The 18,388-nt window shown below is 46.8% G+C and overlaps 1 protein-coding gene across 1 annotated transcript in view; it reads left to right on the top strand.

Moving 5' to 3' along the window:
• LOC120849660 (cytochrome P450 2J2-like) overlaps positions 1-18,388 on the top strand; it is a 69,884-nt gene that overhangs the window by 35,637 nt on the left and 15,859 nt on the right. Inside the window, exon 6 of the mRNA XM_040221879.1 lies at positions 4,788-5,046. Within this exon, the coding sequence (XP_040077813.1) occupies positions 4,788-5,046 (259 nt within the window). The remainder of the gene's footprint in view (positions 1-4,787; positions 5,047-18,388) is intronic.

Raw genomic sequence — 18,388 nt, 5'->3', positions numbered from 1 at the left:
TTGCCTAACGATAATGTCACATTGGTAATACAAAGAATGTTTGCAGCCATCATCCGAGGCACGTCTCTTTCTTGCCTAACGATCATGTCACATTGGTCATACAAAAACTGTCTGCAGACATCATCCGAGGTACGTCTCTTTCTTGCCTAACGATCATGTAACATTGGTAGTACAGAGACTGTCTGCAGACATCATTCGAGGCACATCTCTTTCTTGCCTAACGATCATGTCACATTGGTAATACAAAGATTGTCTGCAGACATCATTCGAGGCACATCTTTCTTGCCTAATGATCATGTCACATTGGTAATACAAAGACTGTCTGCAAACATCATTCGAGGCACGTCTATCTTTCTTGCCTAACGATCATGTCCCATTGGTAATACAAAGACTGTCTGCAGACATCATCTGAGGCACATATTTCTTGCCTAACGATCATGTCACATTGGTAATTCAAAGACTGTCTGCGGACATCATTCGAGGCACGTCTATCTTTCTTGCCTAACGATCATGTCCCATTGGTAATACAAAGACTGTCTGCAGACATCATCCGAGGCACATCTCTTTCTTGCCTAACGATCATGTCACGTTGGTAATACAAAGACTGTCTGCAGACATCATTCGAGGCATGTATATCTTTCTTGCCTAGCGATTATGTCACATTGATCATACAAAAACTGTCTTCAGACATCATCCGAGGCGCGACTCTTTCTTGCCTAACGATAATGTCACATTGGTAATACAAAAGACTGCCTGGAGACAGAATCCGAGGCAAGTCTCTTTCTTGCCTAACGATCATGTCACATTTGTCATACAAAAACTGTCTGCAGACATGTTTGAAGCATACGAATGCATGAATCCAACATATTACGAACATGCTTGAGGCTTGTTCGGAGATAATTCTCATGTCTGCGGATCGTCGCTTTTGTATGATGTATAAGCAATGCTATTGCGGCCCGTCGGAGCTAGGAATTCCGGTGAGTTTCAACTTTCCGGCTTTTCCCACCGTTTTCTATTGATAAAATAACATACTCAGTGAAGCGTTGATTGGTTATCATTTGGTGTACTTCCTGTCTGCAGAAATTGGTAGAGCCAACGTCATAGGCACGCACTATATTGCATAATTTTTGGAGTGTTCATTTCTAGAACCCGGCGGATTTTCTTAGGCAAAAAGCTGTAAAACCAGCAGTATAGTAATGCACCAGAAGTTCATAGAAGCGCTCCCCCTTTTGAACTCATGTTGGGAGTAAATACACTTTTTCCTGTGGCGTCGGTGCGCTTTGTATCAATAGTATTACACTGATGACCCCTGATCTCGTTCGTGATGGTAAGTGGTTAGTTGCTTTTGACCAGACGATAAATGATCACTTGGCGCCCTCAAAGCCACTGTAGGGTATCTTCCCTTCAAACCTTCACCTCTTCCGCCCTGGCGTGCTTTAACAGCTGCGGACCAGTCGCCTAGAGGGCACAAGTCATACTATTTTTTTAGAAGTATTCACTTATGTTCTTTACCTTGGGCAGGGTCCCTAAATCACATTTATGTTTTAAATGATGATAGGATGACTGACATTGCATTATGGCCTCTCGACGTTTGAGCACGAATGTAGTGAGTTTTCGTAAAGGGAACGCTTCTTATTTTAACTTCTTCCGTATCCAGAGTCCCCAATCAAAGCAGCCTCTCTTTTCGCAACTCTAGCGTAGGGAATATAGTCCCAATTTCTCTTTTTGAAATTTCCGCCCATACGGGCCGGAACAGTTTCCACAGCTCCCCGCTTTCCTACTTCACGTCGTTTCCGTTAGGTGGTGTTGCCTCTTCAGCAGTTGCGAATTAGTCCAACAGCACGTAAACAGTAACTGTATCGGATATTTTGTGGGTAAAGTAAAGTTGTGATTAGAAAAAAAAAAGAGTAGCCGCAAAAATATAATTTGTTAACAGTGATAGAGTGCAGGCCAGCTGTTAATTAATCGACATGCATCTTGTAGACCCTGTAATTTTTTATCGTCTTTTTATCGTTCCCCATTTCTGGGTATACAAGATGTCAATAATTTGTTGCTATTTTTAATCATAATTTCTAAAGAAATTCAATGTTGTCGGGCATGAAACAATATTTTCCCCCGATATAGTCAAAAGTGGTCCTTGCCAATGCGCCAAGAAACTGAGGGGGAGCAGGAGGCGAGAGCGCTCGGGGATACCAGATCTACGAGCACTGGTTGGAATGATTAGTGGGTAGACCTGAAGCTAGATGCCTTTGTCTCCACTGGACTCGTTGATCACGTTAGAACGCAGAGCGCTGGGGTCACGGTGGCTGGGATCCAGCGTCTGGGTCTCGCATTCGAACACGTTCGATGAATGCAGCAGAGATAAACAGAGTCAGCATCGAATCTACTCACTGATCATTCCAACCAGAGTTCGGCGTTCCGAAGCCCCCACGCGCACTCCTCTTCTCCTCTCCTTCACGTGCTGGGCGCATAAAGAGTGTGCATACACCTTTAATGCATGTCTTCCTATGTTTGTTTACACTTTTATTGTGCATTCATGCGAACACGCGGCTTTTTCGTGCTAGAAGGGGGTTTACAAACCGAGTAAATGTACAGAGTGCGGTACAGTGAAATTGTGCACCTTTTTTTGGCGGTGCACAATTTGGGAACACAGACGTATGAGGTATTTGTTCATCACGAATCTTTTCCGGCTGACCTGAATAAGCGAACCCCGACAAAGAGCTACCGCCGTGTTCGGGATACCTAGTGTGGGTGACTGAACGAGCAGAACCTGATAACCTTCCTATATTAAGTGAGATAGCCTTAAATTGACGCTTAAGCATTATATCGTGTTTGTCCGCAAACACAAACTTTAGAGGCAAAAAAAAAAAAAAAGGAAGAAAAGATTATGTACAATAACGCATAATTGAGACGAAAGAAATTCGAACATCCTCTAACGAGAATGGAACCCAGGACCAAGAGATTGGGACCCCGGCAGTTTTTTCCTCTACAAGGAGTATACTTTTTTATTCTTTATTGTCTTTACCAAGGGAATATTTAAAGACGGATAGATTATTTCCCATGCCAAGGCCGTGAAGCCTGTGAGTTACCGTATAACTATGTCATATATGACCTTATAACATAGCTTGCCGTCGCGAAACAAATATAACAAAGCTGTGTTGAAGTGGGGAAGTGTGTATACCTTTCCAGCGCTATTCAACCAGGCGAAAAGAAATGTTGAGATACGCCTGATATTCTATATAAGAAAGCGGATGCTCAGATTGCGCTCCAAAGCCCTGGCGACAAACATGGAAGCTTGTAGTAAGGGATTATTAGAATGGTCTATAACTGTGGTCTCAAACTCATTTGACTGTGGGGGCCAGGTAGCCCACACCTAAACGACCGGGGGCCAACGTAAGACCGGGGGGGGGGGGATGTTCGAAGATTTGAATGAAAAAAGACCTCGTGCCCTATGCTTTTCGTAAAATCACGGTTTTGCCATTGACATCTTTAAATTTGATTTCTTTATATGCCTACTTTGGGCCCCGACTTGATGTCATAACAGAAATTAAAATTACACTGCCCCGCTAACGTGGTGGCATCTCTAATAGAATAAGAGAGCAAGTATGTCGTTCTCAGCTCAACATGTTAAAAAAATCGTTTAATTTGAAAGTTCTTGAACTCCTCACAATTTTTATTATAACGCTCTGAACAAATACCTTTTATTGTGATTTTTTTTTTTGAAGGTGAGAATCTCGAGCTTATAGCTTTATCTTTTGGTACTTGCTCCTGCTAAGCGAGAGTTTTCGCAGCCGACATGCATTCTTCAACAAATAGCTCGAGGTTGCAGACTAGTAGCGGAATTGTTGTACATTACTAAAAGCTGGGAAGCAAGAATTAAAGCGAAACAAAGGGCAAATGAACACAGAGCATTATAAAATGTGTGCATACGTTAAAAGAGCAGAGCTATATACTTTCCGAGCAAAAATGAATCGACGAGATGAGATCGCTATGACACATGTTATTTCTAGCGCTCGAGATATGGAAACCGGGACTCGCAGGGCCGGTTGCCTGCGGGCCGCTTCTCAGCTTGTCGCGGGCCGCATGTGGCCCGCGGGCCGCGTGTTTGAGGCCCCTGGTCTATAAAATATCGCGTGACTATATTACATGTCCATGTCCAGTAATTTGACGTCAGGTAAAAAATAAAGATCACGATTTCAAAAGATAAAAGTTAGCCACGAAAGCCCGCAGTATGCCACGGAAAATCACATTCTGTCTACACTGACCTTATGCGTAGGAGCATGGGAATTCGAGCGTATCAGCTGTACAATAAAGCAGTAGCAGTAGTCATATGCTGACCACCGCCGCACTATGCGTTTGAATGTGCGCCTTTTCCAACATGCCAGTGATAGGAGCGCGAACCAGCCCCTCTCATAGAGAGCAGGCGCTGTGGCGCGATCTAGACGAGGTGGTGTAAGCACATTAGAGTGTCCCGTAGCAGGAGCGCGCGGTGAGGTGATGCAATTGTTCCGTTAGCATCAGGTAAACAAAACAATGTTGTCGCATTACATTTTTCTAGGCAGCAGGGAGAGGGAAATTGTGGTTTTACTTTTCACACTCGACCCATAAATATCGACATATATGCAGGCTACATGAGCACCGAAAGGGATCCACCCTCTAACCAATGTATACAACGATGTAGTGCCGTCACGTATTCTTTCTGTGGTGCGTAAGTACGCAATAAAGTGAGAATCCGCACTGCGTGGTAACTTACATAAAACGCTACTAATTTCTCTGGGTTTGTGCAGTGTGCCACCTCGTGGCTAACACCGTGGAACTCTTCTTCGGTTCCTCGAGCAACGTGCCAGTCCTGATGCACTGGCTGCTGCTGGTGTGCGCGCAGAATCCAGAGAGGGTGCAAGCCAGGATTCAGAAAGAGGTCGACGACGTTGTCGGCCGTGACAGACAGCCCAGATGGGAGGACCGCAAGGCGATGCCTTTTACCATGGCCAGCGTACTTGAGATAACACGGTGGAAGGTCACGGAACCCATTGGGTTGCCTAGAGGGTAAATTATATTTTTTTCTACCGTTATTTTGATATATAATCTTAAACCTGAGGGCTTGAAAGCAGTGCTTTGATTTAAAATGTACCAAATCATTGAGTTGCACTCTAATTGATCATAGTTTGATTTTACTCAGAAACGTCTTATAACAAGAGTTTCGTGTGTTCGGTGATTATTTCCTCTGAATCTGGGGGGTGTTCTTTCTGTGTTTGCACAGATTCGGTGTTTTTTGGTGTCAGCTTTTTGCACCGGACAAAAAATCGGCGTTTATCGGGGCCCATATCGAAGAAAACAGTACACGGGAATCGAATTCTCCTACCCCACAGTGAAAATGCGACTGACCTGAATACCCGGAGAAGAATTCGGTATTGATAAAAATAAACGAAACAATCGGCGTGGTTCCCCGTAAAAAAAGGAACGGATTCGCCGACAGCTCAGTGAGGGTTATGTTTCATATGAACACGAAATAAAGCCTTAGATTGTTATGTACTCGGATCTAATATAACACTGGTTTATTCTATCTAAGTTGTTACACTGCACCGATCCACATAACGCCACTTCCGAAACTGTTCGAGAGTCCCCGGAGCCACCTGCAACCGCGTACGCTCGCTCTGACTCCCGCTTCTTCCTCATCCCTCCCGTTTTCCCGCGCATCTGCGGGAGTTCTCTCGCTCTGGCTCACTTTCCGTGCACTGCCGCTGGAGGCGCCCCTGTCGGTGCCACGCTATCCTTCACAAGATATAAATATTTATTAGCGAAACTTGTGTTCTTTTGTATTCAAGAACTTGAATTCTGAGATTTTCGGTTTTCCCCGTCTTCAATAAAGCAAGTTTGGGGGCTATTTGGTGGGGCCCACTGGTATTTACAGATAAACATGAAGCCCTACTTATAACGCGCTGAGCGAGTTTTTTCAGGGAAATAGTGCTCTTTTGAGCCAGAGAACTATGATTCTGAGTCTACACGCCGATAAGAATTCTCTCTTGTCTGCCTTTGACTTTTTCTCGATAGACCTGCTAAGGTGGAGATGGGTACTATAAAGATGACAATTAATGCCTGTCACGTTCTTGAAGTGACGGTGAAAGCGAAAGACGAAGAAGGGGGCAAGCTCGAGCAAAAGGGAAAGGATAAGCTCGAGCAAAAGGGAAAGGAGAAGCTCGCGCAGGACATTCGACGACTGAACCTGAAGGGCGGCAGCTGAGACGCCAACGCTCCCGGCAGACCAGGCTTCGCTCCTGGTGAACCCTGGCTCCGCTCCAGGTCTTCTCGCCACCATCGAGCCGGAGCGACGTCGTGCCTGCTGCTCGCACCAGAAGCCCGGAGCATTGGACTTCGAGCTCGAAGGCGGACGCGAAGCGGTGGCCTCGCAACACTCCTGTCAATCCAGGCCGCGTACCTGGTTGGTCAAGCGACACCATCGAACCGGTGCTGGAAGGCCCAGAGCTCCTAGAAAGCTTGGATCCACACCCGTGACATCGAAGAACAAGGCCGGGTTCCGTTCCAAGCAAGATCGACGCTCGAGACTGTGAGTGTTCTCAGCTCCCACTTAAAGACGACCGAGACTGACTGTAGTGACTGTAGCTATTTAATCACTCTATTTTCTTTTTCCTTTCGCTTCCGCTTATAATTTTGTTTTCTGTTCTGCTTTTTTTTGTGCTTGTGAGTAAATTAATTTTTGTTCGTCTACTTATGTGTCGCTTCGTCTTTCGACCTGCCCTCGTCCCCCCGGAGGAACATGACAATTGGCGAGCCTGCCAGGATACGTGGCCCATTTCTGACGTCTTGTTCTTCTGAGAAGTAGAGGAGCGTCGGAAGGGCAAAAGGCATTCAGGGTCATGGAGGTAGAGAGATTAACGGCTGTCGGAAAGGAACTGGGCTATGCTGGGCCAGAGTTGAGAAAATGGGTGGACGACGAAAGAGCGCGATAAAGAGAGAAGAGAGCTCACGAGCGTGAGTTGGCAAGGGAAACCCGCGAAGGGGAACTAGCTAAGCAAGCTACCCTAGAGAAGGAAAGGGAGATATTGCAGTTGAGAATCGCTGCGCGAGGGGTTCACCAGGAAGGGGCTGATGGGCGACGCGGAGACGCGCAAGTCCAAGCTCTCCGAGGGAGTCCTCACAAGTTGATCCCGCAATTCAACGAGCGGACGGACGATCTCGATGCATACCTGCAGCGTTTCGAGAGCACGGCGACAGGTCTGGGGTGGCCTCAGGACAAATGGGCGACGACATTAGGCCTGTGTCTGACAGGAGAAGCGCTCACGGTGGTTGGTCGCATGACACCCACGGACGCGTTGGACTATCCTAAAGTAAAGCTGGCTCTGCTCCAGAGATTTAAGTACACAAAGGAGGGATACCGTGAGAGATTTCGGGATGCTAAACCCGAGGAGGGTTAAACTAGGAGGCAGTTCGCCGCTAGGCTGGCAGGTTACTTTGATCGGTGGGTTGAGGTGTCAGAGACCGAAAAGACCTTCGAAGCGCTACGAGACACGGTTCTGGTGGAACAGTTTCTTGGGACCTGCTCAAGCAAGCTAGCTGTATTACTTAAAGAGAGGGACTGCCGAACTTTGGGTGAAGTGTCAGTAAAAGCTGACCTCTTTTTAGAGGCGCAAGTGCAATCGCGCACAGGTGCACTGGAAAGAAACTGAGTGCAGGAGATCCAGGTAATAATGATAAAAGCGAGGCCAGGAGAAGTAGCCGCTGCTTTTTTGTGGGAAAGCGGGTCACAAAGCAGAAAATTGCCGGAGCAAAGCTCAAGGGTCTAAATCACCCGCGTGTTGGAACTGTGGACGCATGGGTCACAGGGCTAATCAGTGCAAGGCGGGAGAGGACGGAAGACACCAGGCCTTTTGCCTGTGGACAAAACCACCAGGAGATTGGGACGAGCCAGATGACTCCTTCGTTACTCTGAGGAGCGGAGATAAGGTACCTGTGGTAAACGCTGCCTTTGGGAATCCTCAAAAGTTCTTAGCAGATAACATGCCTGTGGTTGAGGGACGACTCGGGGACCGACGAATAAAGGTACTCAGGGACACCGGCTGTAACAGTGTGGTGATCAGGAAGGACTTGGTTCCTCTCGACAAATTCACCGGAGAGTCGAGTGCCGTCTTTTTATTGGACAGCACGGTCAAGTATCTACCTGAAGCGAAGATTTCGGTCCGGACGCCGTTCTACACAGGCACGGTTCTAGCGAAGTGTATCGAAAATCCATTGTATGATCTGGTGCTGGGGAATATCCCGCAAGTCCGAAATGCGGACGATCCAGACCCAGATTGGGAAAAGACAAATGAAGTGACACCTGGGAGCCCATACGACCGGGCCGAGCTGTGTCGACGATCCGAAAGGTGGTCTGATGTTTACGGAGGGTCCGGCTCAGTCAAGAACAACGAGAAGTCGTGTCAGGTGAATCTAGCGGAAGTTGCTGCCGTTCGCGGTACGAGCGTCACGCGAAGTGGAGAAACGAAAAACAAAGAGGCATCCCTGAAGGTACCGCAGGTATCAGTGATCGATACGACTCCAGAAGCACTCGCTAAAGAGCAGAGAGAAGATGACACACTCAGTAGGTGTTTTGATGTGGTTGGGCAAATCACGAGAAAGCTTAAGTCTAGGACAAAGTTTCAGTTCGTCGTGAAAAACGACCTGTTACACAGATCTGTTGAGTACACGTCGGGAGAAAGACAACTCAACTGGTACTCCCGAAGAAGTTCAGACCGGCAGTGATAACGCTCGCGCATGATGGCATAATGTCCGGGCCCCAAGGGATGAAGAATACGCTAAGCCTGGTGACAGAAGAGTTTTTCTGGCCTGGGATCCAAAGCGAGATCAAAAGATACGTCAGATCATGCGACGTCTGTCAACGCATGGTGCCGAAGGGTAAAGTGGGTAGGGCTCCCTTAGGGAATATTGTCACGAATAAACACGCAAGGAAACAAAGAATAACTGGGGAAACTGAAACGTTTAATGGAGGCGAACTTGTGCCCAAACTAAACAAAGCAAAAAGGGAATAGAAGAAAACAGCAGAGCGTCGCGGACGTCGAAGTCGGCGAAGCAGCAAGGTCGAACGCTGAGGCGAAACTGACTCGACAAGGTTGCGGGTGGCCTCTTATCTAGAATGAGGCACTATCTCGAAGATTCGGCGGTGAAGGTTCGAGCGTAGCGCGCTCGGTGCGAGAATGAACACGCACTTTCTAGAACAACATAAGCAGGGATAACCGACAGAAGTTAAAACGAGAAAGTTCTAGAAGTCCGTGACCCTGCGCGCGGCAATATGCCCACGGTCGAGAGGCCTTTCGAGAAAGCAGCCATCGACATTATTGGACCTATCACTCCGATGTCGAGTGCGGGAAACAAGTACATCCTGACCATGGTAGACATGGCTACAAGATATCCAGGCGCAGTAGCGCTGCGGGCCGTTGGATCTGAGCAGGTAGCAGAAGCTCTGGTCGAGATGTTTACACGCTACGGCGTGCCAACAGGGGCCCTGGGATCGTCAACCACAAAGTTGGAGCCGAAAGTTCGTAGAGCGCGCCGATTGGACATCGGCGACAGAAACGCCAAGTCATCATCGTGAATGTCCAATCGGTGCGCTACGTCAAACTCCGCCCCAACTTTGTGTTTGACGAGTTTAGGGCCCTAGATACTCAGCGACCGCGGTACTAACTTTACATCAGACCTGATGAAAGAAGTAAGCCGTTTATTATCAATGAAGCACATGCTCACCACGCCCTACCATTCCATGCGCAATGGATTGGTCGAGAGGTTTAACGGCACTATAAAACAAATGTTAAGAAGAATGTGCCAAGAGAGGCCCAAGGACTGGGACAGGTACCTCTCAGCGCTGCTCTTCGCATATAGGGAGGTTCCACAATCAAGTTTGAAGTTTTCTCCTTTCGAGCTGCTGTACGGCAGGAGAGTGCGAGGGCCCATGGCCATTCTCAAAGAAATGTGGTCGAGGGAAAAGGTGGAAAGTGAGGCGGAGACATCGTACAGCTACGTGCTCGAACTGAGAGAAAAATTAGAGAACACGTGCGAGTTGGCGCACAAATGCTTGGAAGAGGCGAAGGCTAAATATAAGGGCTATTATGACAAAAGGTCTTAGAACCGCAAAATGAAGCAAGGTGACTTGGCTTTGATCCTTCTTCCAACAGATGCCAACAAAATGATCATGCAATGGAAAGGACCCTTCGTGGTGACGGCAAGAAAGAACGAGGTCGATTACGAGTTGGACGTGGGAGGGAAGACGAAGGTCTTTCACGTCAATATGTTAAAAAAGTACGAGGAGAGGGAGACGACTCGACAAGAGCAGACTGCCTGTCATGTCGCAGCTGAGATCAAAAATGAAGCTCTAGAAGAGCGAAGCTTCGAAGACGCTGGAGAGGTCCCCACAGCGAGCTGGACGTAGCAACAAGGATGGAAGGACGTTGATGTGAACAAGAATTTGGACGCGGAAAAAAGTGCCGAAGTGCGTGCGCTGATCGAAGACTTCAGCGAGATCTTTTCCGAAGTGCCGGGAAGAACAAATCTCTTGACATGCGACCTGGAAGTAACCACGACGCGCCCGGTAGACGTAAAACAATACCCGCTGCCCCTTTCAGTTCAAGAGGTGGTCGAGCAAGAGATCTCAGAGATGCTGGCGCTAGGAGTAATCGAGAGATGCTCTTCACCATACAACGCACCGGTGGTGATCGTGAAGAAGAAGGACGGATCGAATAGATTTTGCATCGACTACAGGAGATTGAATGATGCCATTAAACCCGATGCAGAGCCGATACCGAGGATCGACGTCACATTTGCCAAAGCGGGGCAGAAGCGCTTTTTCTCAAAGCTGGATGTGGCCAAAGGTTATTGGCAAATTCCTATGGAGGAAAGCGCAAAAGAAGAGACGGCCTTTTCATCAACGAGCGGGCTCTTCTAATTCAACTTCATGCCCTTTGGAATAAAAACTGCTTCAGCTACGTTCACAAAGCTGATGCGAAAGTTGTTGAACGGAATCCCAGACGCGCATCACTACATAGATGACGTCCTAGTCGCTACAAGCTCGTGGAGGGAACATATGGAGACGCTTAGCCGTACCTTTCAACGCCCGCGAGAGGCCAACATCACGATCAAGCCGATGAAGTGTGAAATAGGATTCTTGGAAATCAGCTTCCTCGGACACGACATCGGAATGGGCAAGATATCGCCGGACCCGAATATAATTGAAAGAATCCAAGATGTTCCGAGGCCTCGAACAAAAAGACAAGTCAGGTCCTTCCTTGGTCTCACGGGATTCTACCGAGAGTTTGCAGAAGACTACGCTTGTCTGACTGCACCGCTAGGAGAATTAACCAAAAAAAGGAGCCCGGAATGAGGTCGAGTGGGGGCCAGTGCAAGAAGAGGCGTTGAAGGAGCTAAAGAGCAGACTGGGACAGCCTCCCATCTTATTAGCACCGAACCCAGAAAAAGTGTTCGTACTAAGAACGGACGCCTCTGATGAAAGCGTAGGTGCAGCCCTGCTTCAAGAAAAAGATGGCACGCTACATCCAGTAGCGTATGCAAGCAGAAAGCTTAGTAATGCAGAACGGAAGTTCGCAACGGTGGAAAAAGAATGTTCGGCGCTGGTATGGGCCGTTGCCAGGCTCAAGTTGTTCTTGTATGGTAGGACGTTCCGGGTCCAGACCGACCACCAGCCTTTGGAATTCTTTAACAAAGCCAAGCACACCAACAGTCGAGTGATGAGATGGAGTATGACTCTACAAGATCAAAACTTTCATGTAGAATATATTAAGGGTAGAGACAACGTGGGGGCTGACTTCATGAGTCGCGTTTGAGGAGTCAGGACTGGCTTATATAATTTACCAGGGAGCTTTGAGTCCATTTGAAACAAGGTTAAAGAAAAGTTACAGAAAGGTTTCCAGGAGCAGGCGTCTGGCTGAAACTTTCAAATGATAAACTGCCAAGCCGGAACGAGCGTTATGAAAAGTGTTAAGACTGGTGCGAATATCAAGGTCTTATTTTGTTGTTATGTGTACGTTGATGTTTTTATGCGTGTGTGTGTGGTGAGCGTTGTGAGGAAGACAAGCGACGCCAACGACGTGACGCACATCTCATCAGAACTTTGACCGCTATTCGCCTCAGGAAGTGACGCTCTTGAAGAAGGGGGGAGTGTCACGTTCCTGAAGTGACGGTGAAAGCGAAAGACGAAGAAGGGGGCAAGCTCGAGCAAAAGGGAAAGGATAAGCTCAAGCAAAAGGGAAAGGAGAAGCTCGCGCAGGACATTCGACGTCTGAACCTGAAGGGCGGCAGCTGAGACGCCAACGCTCCCGGCAGACCAGGCTTCGCTCCTGGTGAACCCTGGCTCCGCTCCAGGTCTTCTCGCCGCCATCGAGCCGGAGCGACGTCGTGCCTGCTGCTCGCACAAGAAGCCCGGAGCATTGGACTTCGAGCTCGAAGGCGGACGCGAAGGGGTGGCCTCGCAACACTCCTGTCAACCCAGGCCGCGTACCTGGTTGGTCAAGCGACACCATCGAACCGGCGCTGAAAGGCCCAGAGCTCCTAGCAAGCTTGGATCCACACCCGTGACATCGAAGAACAAGGCCGGGTTCCGTTCCAAGCAAGATCGACGCTCGAGACTGTGAGTGTTCTCAGCTCCCACTTAAAGACGACCGAGACTGACTGTAGTGACTGCAGCTATTTAATCACTCTATTTTCTTTTTCCTTTCGCTTCCGCTTATAATTTTGTTTTTTGCTGTGCACTTTTTTTGTGCTTCTGAGTAAATTACGTTTTGTTCGTCTACTTATGTGTCCCTTCGTCTTTCGACCTGCCCTCGTCCACCCGGAGGAACATGACAATGCCAGATCTTTGGCGTTCATTGATTCAATTCCGCAATTAACAGGAGTGTTCTGTTTTATTCGTATATCTAGCGCAGCTGCGACGCGATCTTAGCAAAAAAGGCAAACACTCTTAAGTTTGGAAAAGTTAATGGGCGTGACATTGTCATGCATCCTAGTTTTGACATTGTCACGAATTGTTATTCAACGCTCATTTATTCAGTTTGACAACTTTTATTCGTGTTTATTCGCACGTTTCAAAGAAGAAATATTTTCTAAACACTTTTTAAACAAGTTTTAGGAAGTTTGTATTAAAAATAACAGCTAGTGTTTTGGCCGACATAAATCGAATATATATATATATATATATATATATATATATATATATATATATATATATATAGGATGTTTCAGAGAACTCAGGCCAAATCGCTCCTGCGAAAACTACTCATCGCAACAAAAAAGGCTTGTGTAGTTTCGGTCCCGGGCCGCCGGCCCATTAGAAAAATTATTAAAGTCCAGGATAATTAAGTTGTTAATTATTTTTGCGTAACTAATATTTTTATATTGTGTTTAAGGGCATGATTTCAATTAGAAAATCGCTCAGCATCGCCTAAAAACAGTAAATCAACAAATTTCAGTACGATAGAAGGCATGCGCATCATTTTACGGCTTTCTGAAAAACCGCACAAACTCGTCGGTTTTTTAAGTTTCGGTTTGCTATCGGAGCGCTTTTCGGTCTGGGCGGCACCGCGCCCTGTGGAGAGATAGTGCAACCAGCCTCTGCTGCGTCGCGCGATGACGGCGCAGCAGAGGTTGGTTGCACTATCTCTCCACGGGGCGTGGTGCCGCCGGGGCCGATATGCGCTCCGATAGCAAACCGAAACTTAAAAACCCGGCAGATTCGTGCGGTTTTTCAGAAAGCCGTAAAATGCTTTGCGTGCCTTCTATCGTTCTGCAATTTTTTGATTTAGTGTTTTTCATGACGCTGAGCAATTTTCTAATTGAAACCATGCCATTAAACACAATAATAAAGAAGTTAATTACGGAAAAATAATTGACGTGTTAATTATCCCCGACTTTAATAATTTTACTAAATGGGCCCCTGGCCCAGGACTAAAACGACACAAGGCTTATTTCGTTGCGATAAGTAGTTTTCGCAGGAGCGATTTGGCCTGAGTTCTCTGAAACACCCTGTACATACATATATATACATATATGTTTCTATATTTGAGGTATGTCGTGCAACTTAATACAAGTGTTGTGCATATGCCATATACATACATTTGTTTCGGTTCGGAAAAAATCTGGATGTTCGCTTTCTCTTGGGAGACAATAATATTTAGAGTTTTTGTTTCGTGACCTGTGTGTTCATGCATGTTCCGCCCTTATGTGTTTGGCATTTGGCCTGCACATTTCTTAAATAAAATATACATGTAAATCAAATGGTGAAATTCCCACATTTCTGCATACAGGACAGTAAATTTAATCTAGTACAAAAGTGCGTGGTCAAAAGGACCATCATACATGTTCCCGTGAAAGCGCTTTACGGGATAAAAAAAAAAAACGAAATTTATTAAGGTGTTACCAAACGAAGAAACAAATACTACATTTTATTTCCATGACGAATTACTATACACCCCCCTTCAGTAACCTTGGCTTACTCGATGGTTTTATTCAGAGGTCGAATATTGTAAACCTGACAGCAATTAAGATTTATTTTTTGGAGACCTTTTCACCACCGGAGTATAAAAGTGCTCAGTTGGAAGATCCGGATTTTTTATGTTAGGATTGTACTGTCAGTGTACTGTATACCAATTAGCTCTCCACCCACAGGGCGAGAACGACTTCTTATGATGTGCTGGTATTTGTCCAATGTAATAGTACATGATAAAAAAAAAAAAAAACTGCGCCGACCTTACTTAACAAAATGAACAATTTACTCAAACGTTTTGTCTCCCATGCGAGAAACATCATCAGTGAAACCTTCAAGTAGGAATGAGCGAAAAAAAAAACAACTTCAACAGTCCTATTTAAGCAAGTCCGCGTACACATCGGGGAGGGGGCCGCGGTCAGGGTTGCCAGGTAGCTTCTAGCTCAAACCGCCAAAAGCCAGACGGTGTAGCCCAAAAGTAGCCAAATGCAAGAGATTTATGTAGCCCAAAATTAGCCATAATCTGCAGATCTAAAAAAATCGTGCGCTCGTATATGCGAGCTCAATTCGAAGGCACTGCGTCTGCATATCTAGGGTTTAGGAAGAGCTTGAAAGATCTACGACGTCTTGAAATCCATTGAACTTATTCCAAACACAAAAGTACAAAACTTTTCCAAACGCGTTTTTGCAGTCGCATAGTTACGAAGCACTCGCTTGTGCCCGGCTCATTCGCCTCATACATGATTTCCGTGTTAAAACGGGCAAACAATTCTTCATTAGGGCTGATGCCCTTATGGAACTCGTTCTTCCCAAGGAAAGCAAACTTTAAGTAGAGTACTTTTTGAAGAGTTAGAAGGACATGTTGTAGGGGGAAGTTGGAAGGCCTGACTTTGTGAGGGACACGTGACTGAATACTCCCTCCACGGCGGCATTCTACATGGGCTGTGTCGGGAGCGCGATGACAAGCTCGGATAGCAACGGAAACCGGGCTGCTCCTGCGCAATGATCTTGGCCTTGTTCGGAAGGTTCATTGTCCCAAATCTGTTGCCTTTTGTTATGGTTCATTGCGCTTCGAGAAACTTCCACGTTTCGCGGAAAAGCCTCCTTTGTTATATCCGGTTCAGCACGCGTTATCGGGCGACATCAAATTATGCAGGATGTCTTGAGTTGCCTTTAGTATAATTTTTCCTCGGATGAGATGCTTCCTGTAGAAGGATGGTGGAAAACTTGAGATAATGAGAGACGTTAGTAGGAAGCAGAAAGAAATCGGGAAGCATAAAAAAAAGGAAGCCGTTTACAACTCCGTGTAACGCCGAATTGGAGCGCAGCTCTTGAGGAGGAGCAGGGAAGGGTACTGAGGGGAGGGTATACCCCTCCTCCCTCCTCCTCCCTCGTGATCCTGCCTGCTACTCCTCCTCCCCTCATCCTCCTCCTCTACACCCTCTTTCTCTTTCACCTCCTCTTCATCCTTCACGCTCCTCCCCTCGCCTCCTCCTTTCTCCTCCCCCTCGTCCTCCACCTTCCTCCTACTGCTGCCCTCGCCGCTCAAGCCAGAAACGGTCGCGTAAGAGCTGTGCTCTGAAATATAGAATCAGAACAAATATTTTGGCAGGTTGACATTTTATTGATTGGGGAAAAGCCGTTGTGTATTTAGGAAACTGCGTTGCATATTTAGCCAAGCTTTACGCCTATAAGGTACAAAACCAACGTACGCACTTGTTATACCAATGTACCTTAAAGTTTGCTCCGCGAGTTTCCAATTTACGTTCTGGATGAAAGCCCCATTATTAATTTAACTAAAACACCATGATCAGCCGCCGTGGTACGATGTTCAGCAGCCTCTCCAGTGTAGCAGCCAACCAGGACATGAAAGAAAAAGCATATAGTTAAGCAGTGGGCAAATTTTCCCAGGGTTCATGCTTGACACCCATGCTTAGACAGTGAGAAGTTAAAATGCTGCCTACCTTTTTGTCTGCTGTGCATAAGCAGCAAAACGTTTTCACTTCTAAGCTTACAAGGATTTCAAGGTGACGTGATCACCAGACTAAAACTGGGGTCGTTTTCGTCGCCCTAGTAGATGGGCACTCGGCGGAGTATAATACCAAAAAGCACTTACAGTAAGTGAAACAAGCGCGAGAAAATACACTTTGGAGATGCCACAGGCAGGCACACCATTTTAAACTTGATAAGGGACTTACCCCAAACATGGTATTGTGATTTGTTTATATCTGACGCAAGATGAACTTCAATACTTGATGATAGAACAATATATACCGTACTAAACTATCTGATATATATATATATATATATTGTGGTATTTTTGCTCACCGCTTGTCCGGAGAAGGGGGATATAGTTGTCACATCTGGAAGTTCCAGTGTGATTTACGAATGATGACACCGCTTGCTTGCACAACAGGTATCTGGCATCTCCTCTCCTCCTCCTCCTCCTCCTCCTCTTCCTCAACCTCATCGTCCTCCTCGTCCTCTTCGTCTTGTACGACTTGTACGCTCCAACTTATAACGATCTGGTAGATGCTCCTCCGAACGGCCCGCATATCACCTCTCGAAGGTTCGCAAGACCGTCCGAGGGAACAATTCTCCAGCTTTCGTTCTTCTCCTCCTCCTTTCCTCCTAGCATGCACTCCACATCGTCGCCAAAGTTAGGCGTCCAAAATCCCACAATACATACAAATATAGAGCAATCTTCTCCTATACTGGTACTTTAAATAGCACTCCTATCCCAGTCCGTGATTGTTATGAAGGAAGCCTTGTGATCTGAGAAGTGACAGGATATGTGTTCCAGGTGCTGGACCAACAGCTGATTTTGAAAGACGAGGTCTATGCATGTGTTTTGAGAGGTCGTTACACGAGTGGAAGCTGTTACGAGGGAGAGAAATGGGAGGTTTTCCTGCAGAAGTGGTATGAAGTTTTTATTCGTCTTTAAGTCTGCATTAAAGTCCCCCACTACTAACATGGGTGTGGACCCACGTGTGCTTAATGCAAGTCGCAGAAAATGCACGACAACTTTGGTGAGGGCTGGAGGCGGGAGATACAGAGCCACCACTAGCAAGCCGTTGTCGAACTTGGTGGCACAAAGTTCTCCAACTTCGTCTGACGTGCCAAATATCTCGATGGGTACGGCAGCCAGACCCTTACGCACGTAGATGGCCACTCCCGCCGCTCTGTTGTGCTCTCTACTGACGCCACAGCAGTACTGGTAGTTCATGATTTCTACCGCCTGTTTTGGATTCATCCACGTTTCCGAGAGGCAAAGTACAGATGCATGGCGTAGGATGTGGTCGTGGTGTACGTCCAAGGAATGCGCTGGCAGAGAGCGAACATTAAGCGCGGCGACCGAGAAGTGCGGTTGCTCAATCATTGCGTAGCACTTAGCAGTGACAGTTTGGAGTTTGTGTGACTGCAACCGACGAAACTCATCAAATAGCACCCTGTCCGAATTGGGCTTGCCGTGGTAGAACGTAAAGTCATTGTCCACATTGGTGAGGTAGAGCCCGTTGATGTCTGTAGCACAACTCAGTGCCACGTATACCAATTTCTGTGGATGACTCTTGGCATACGAGTACACCACGTTTTCATACGTGCCTCCCTGTGATTTGTGAATGGTGATAGCACTTGCTTGCACAACGGGTAGCTGGCATCTCCTCAGGAATATCTTTGACTTCTTATCAATGACGCAAGTGACTGTGCGTCTTTCGATAGGTGTCCAATTTTGCTGAATATTTGTGTCGAGTGCCGGTAACTGCCGGGATTTTGCGGCCGCCACGGTTCCAATCGCAATTTCGGAACCAAGCGCACCGAAATGCAGCCATATGCGTTCCGGCTCTCGGAGCGTGTCGTATTGTATGTATTGCAGTATTTTAACAGATC

This window comes from Ixodes scapularis, unplaced genomic scaffold, assembly GCF_016920785.2.
Source record: "Ixodes scapularis isolate PalLabHiFi unplaced genomic scaffold, ASM1692078v2 PGA_scaffold1__304_contigs__length_218370807, whole genome shotgun sequence".
Taxonomy (NCBI): Eukaryota; Metazoa; Arthropoda; class Arachnida; order Ixodida; family Ixodidae; genus Ixodes; species Ixodes scapularis.
Note: the sequence above shows the minus strand (reverse complement) of the source record. Positions and strands in the feature narration are given on the sequence as shown.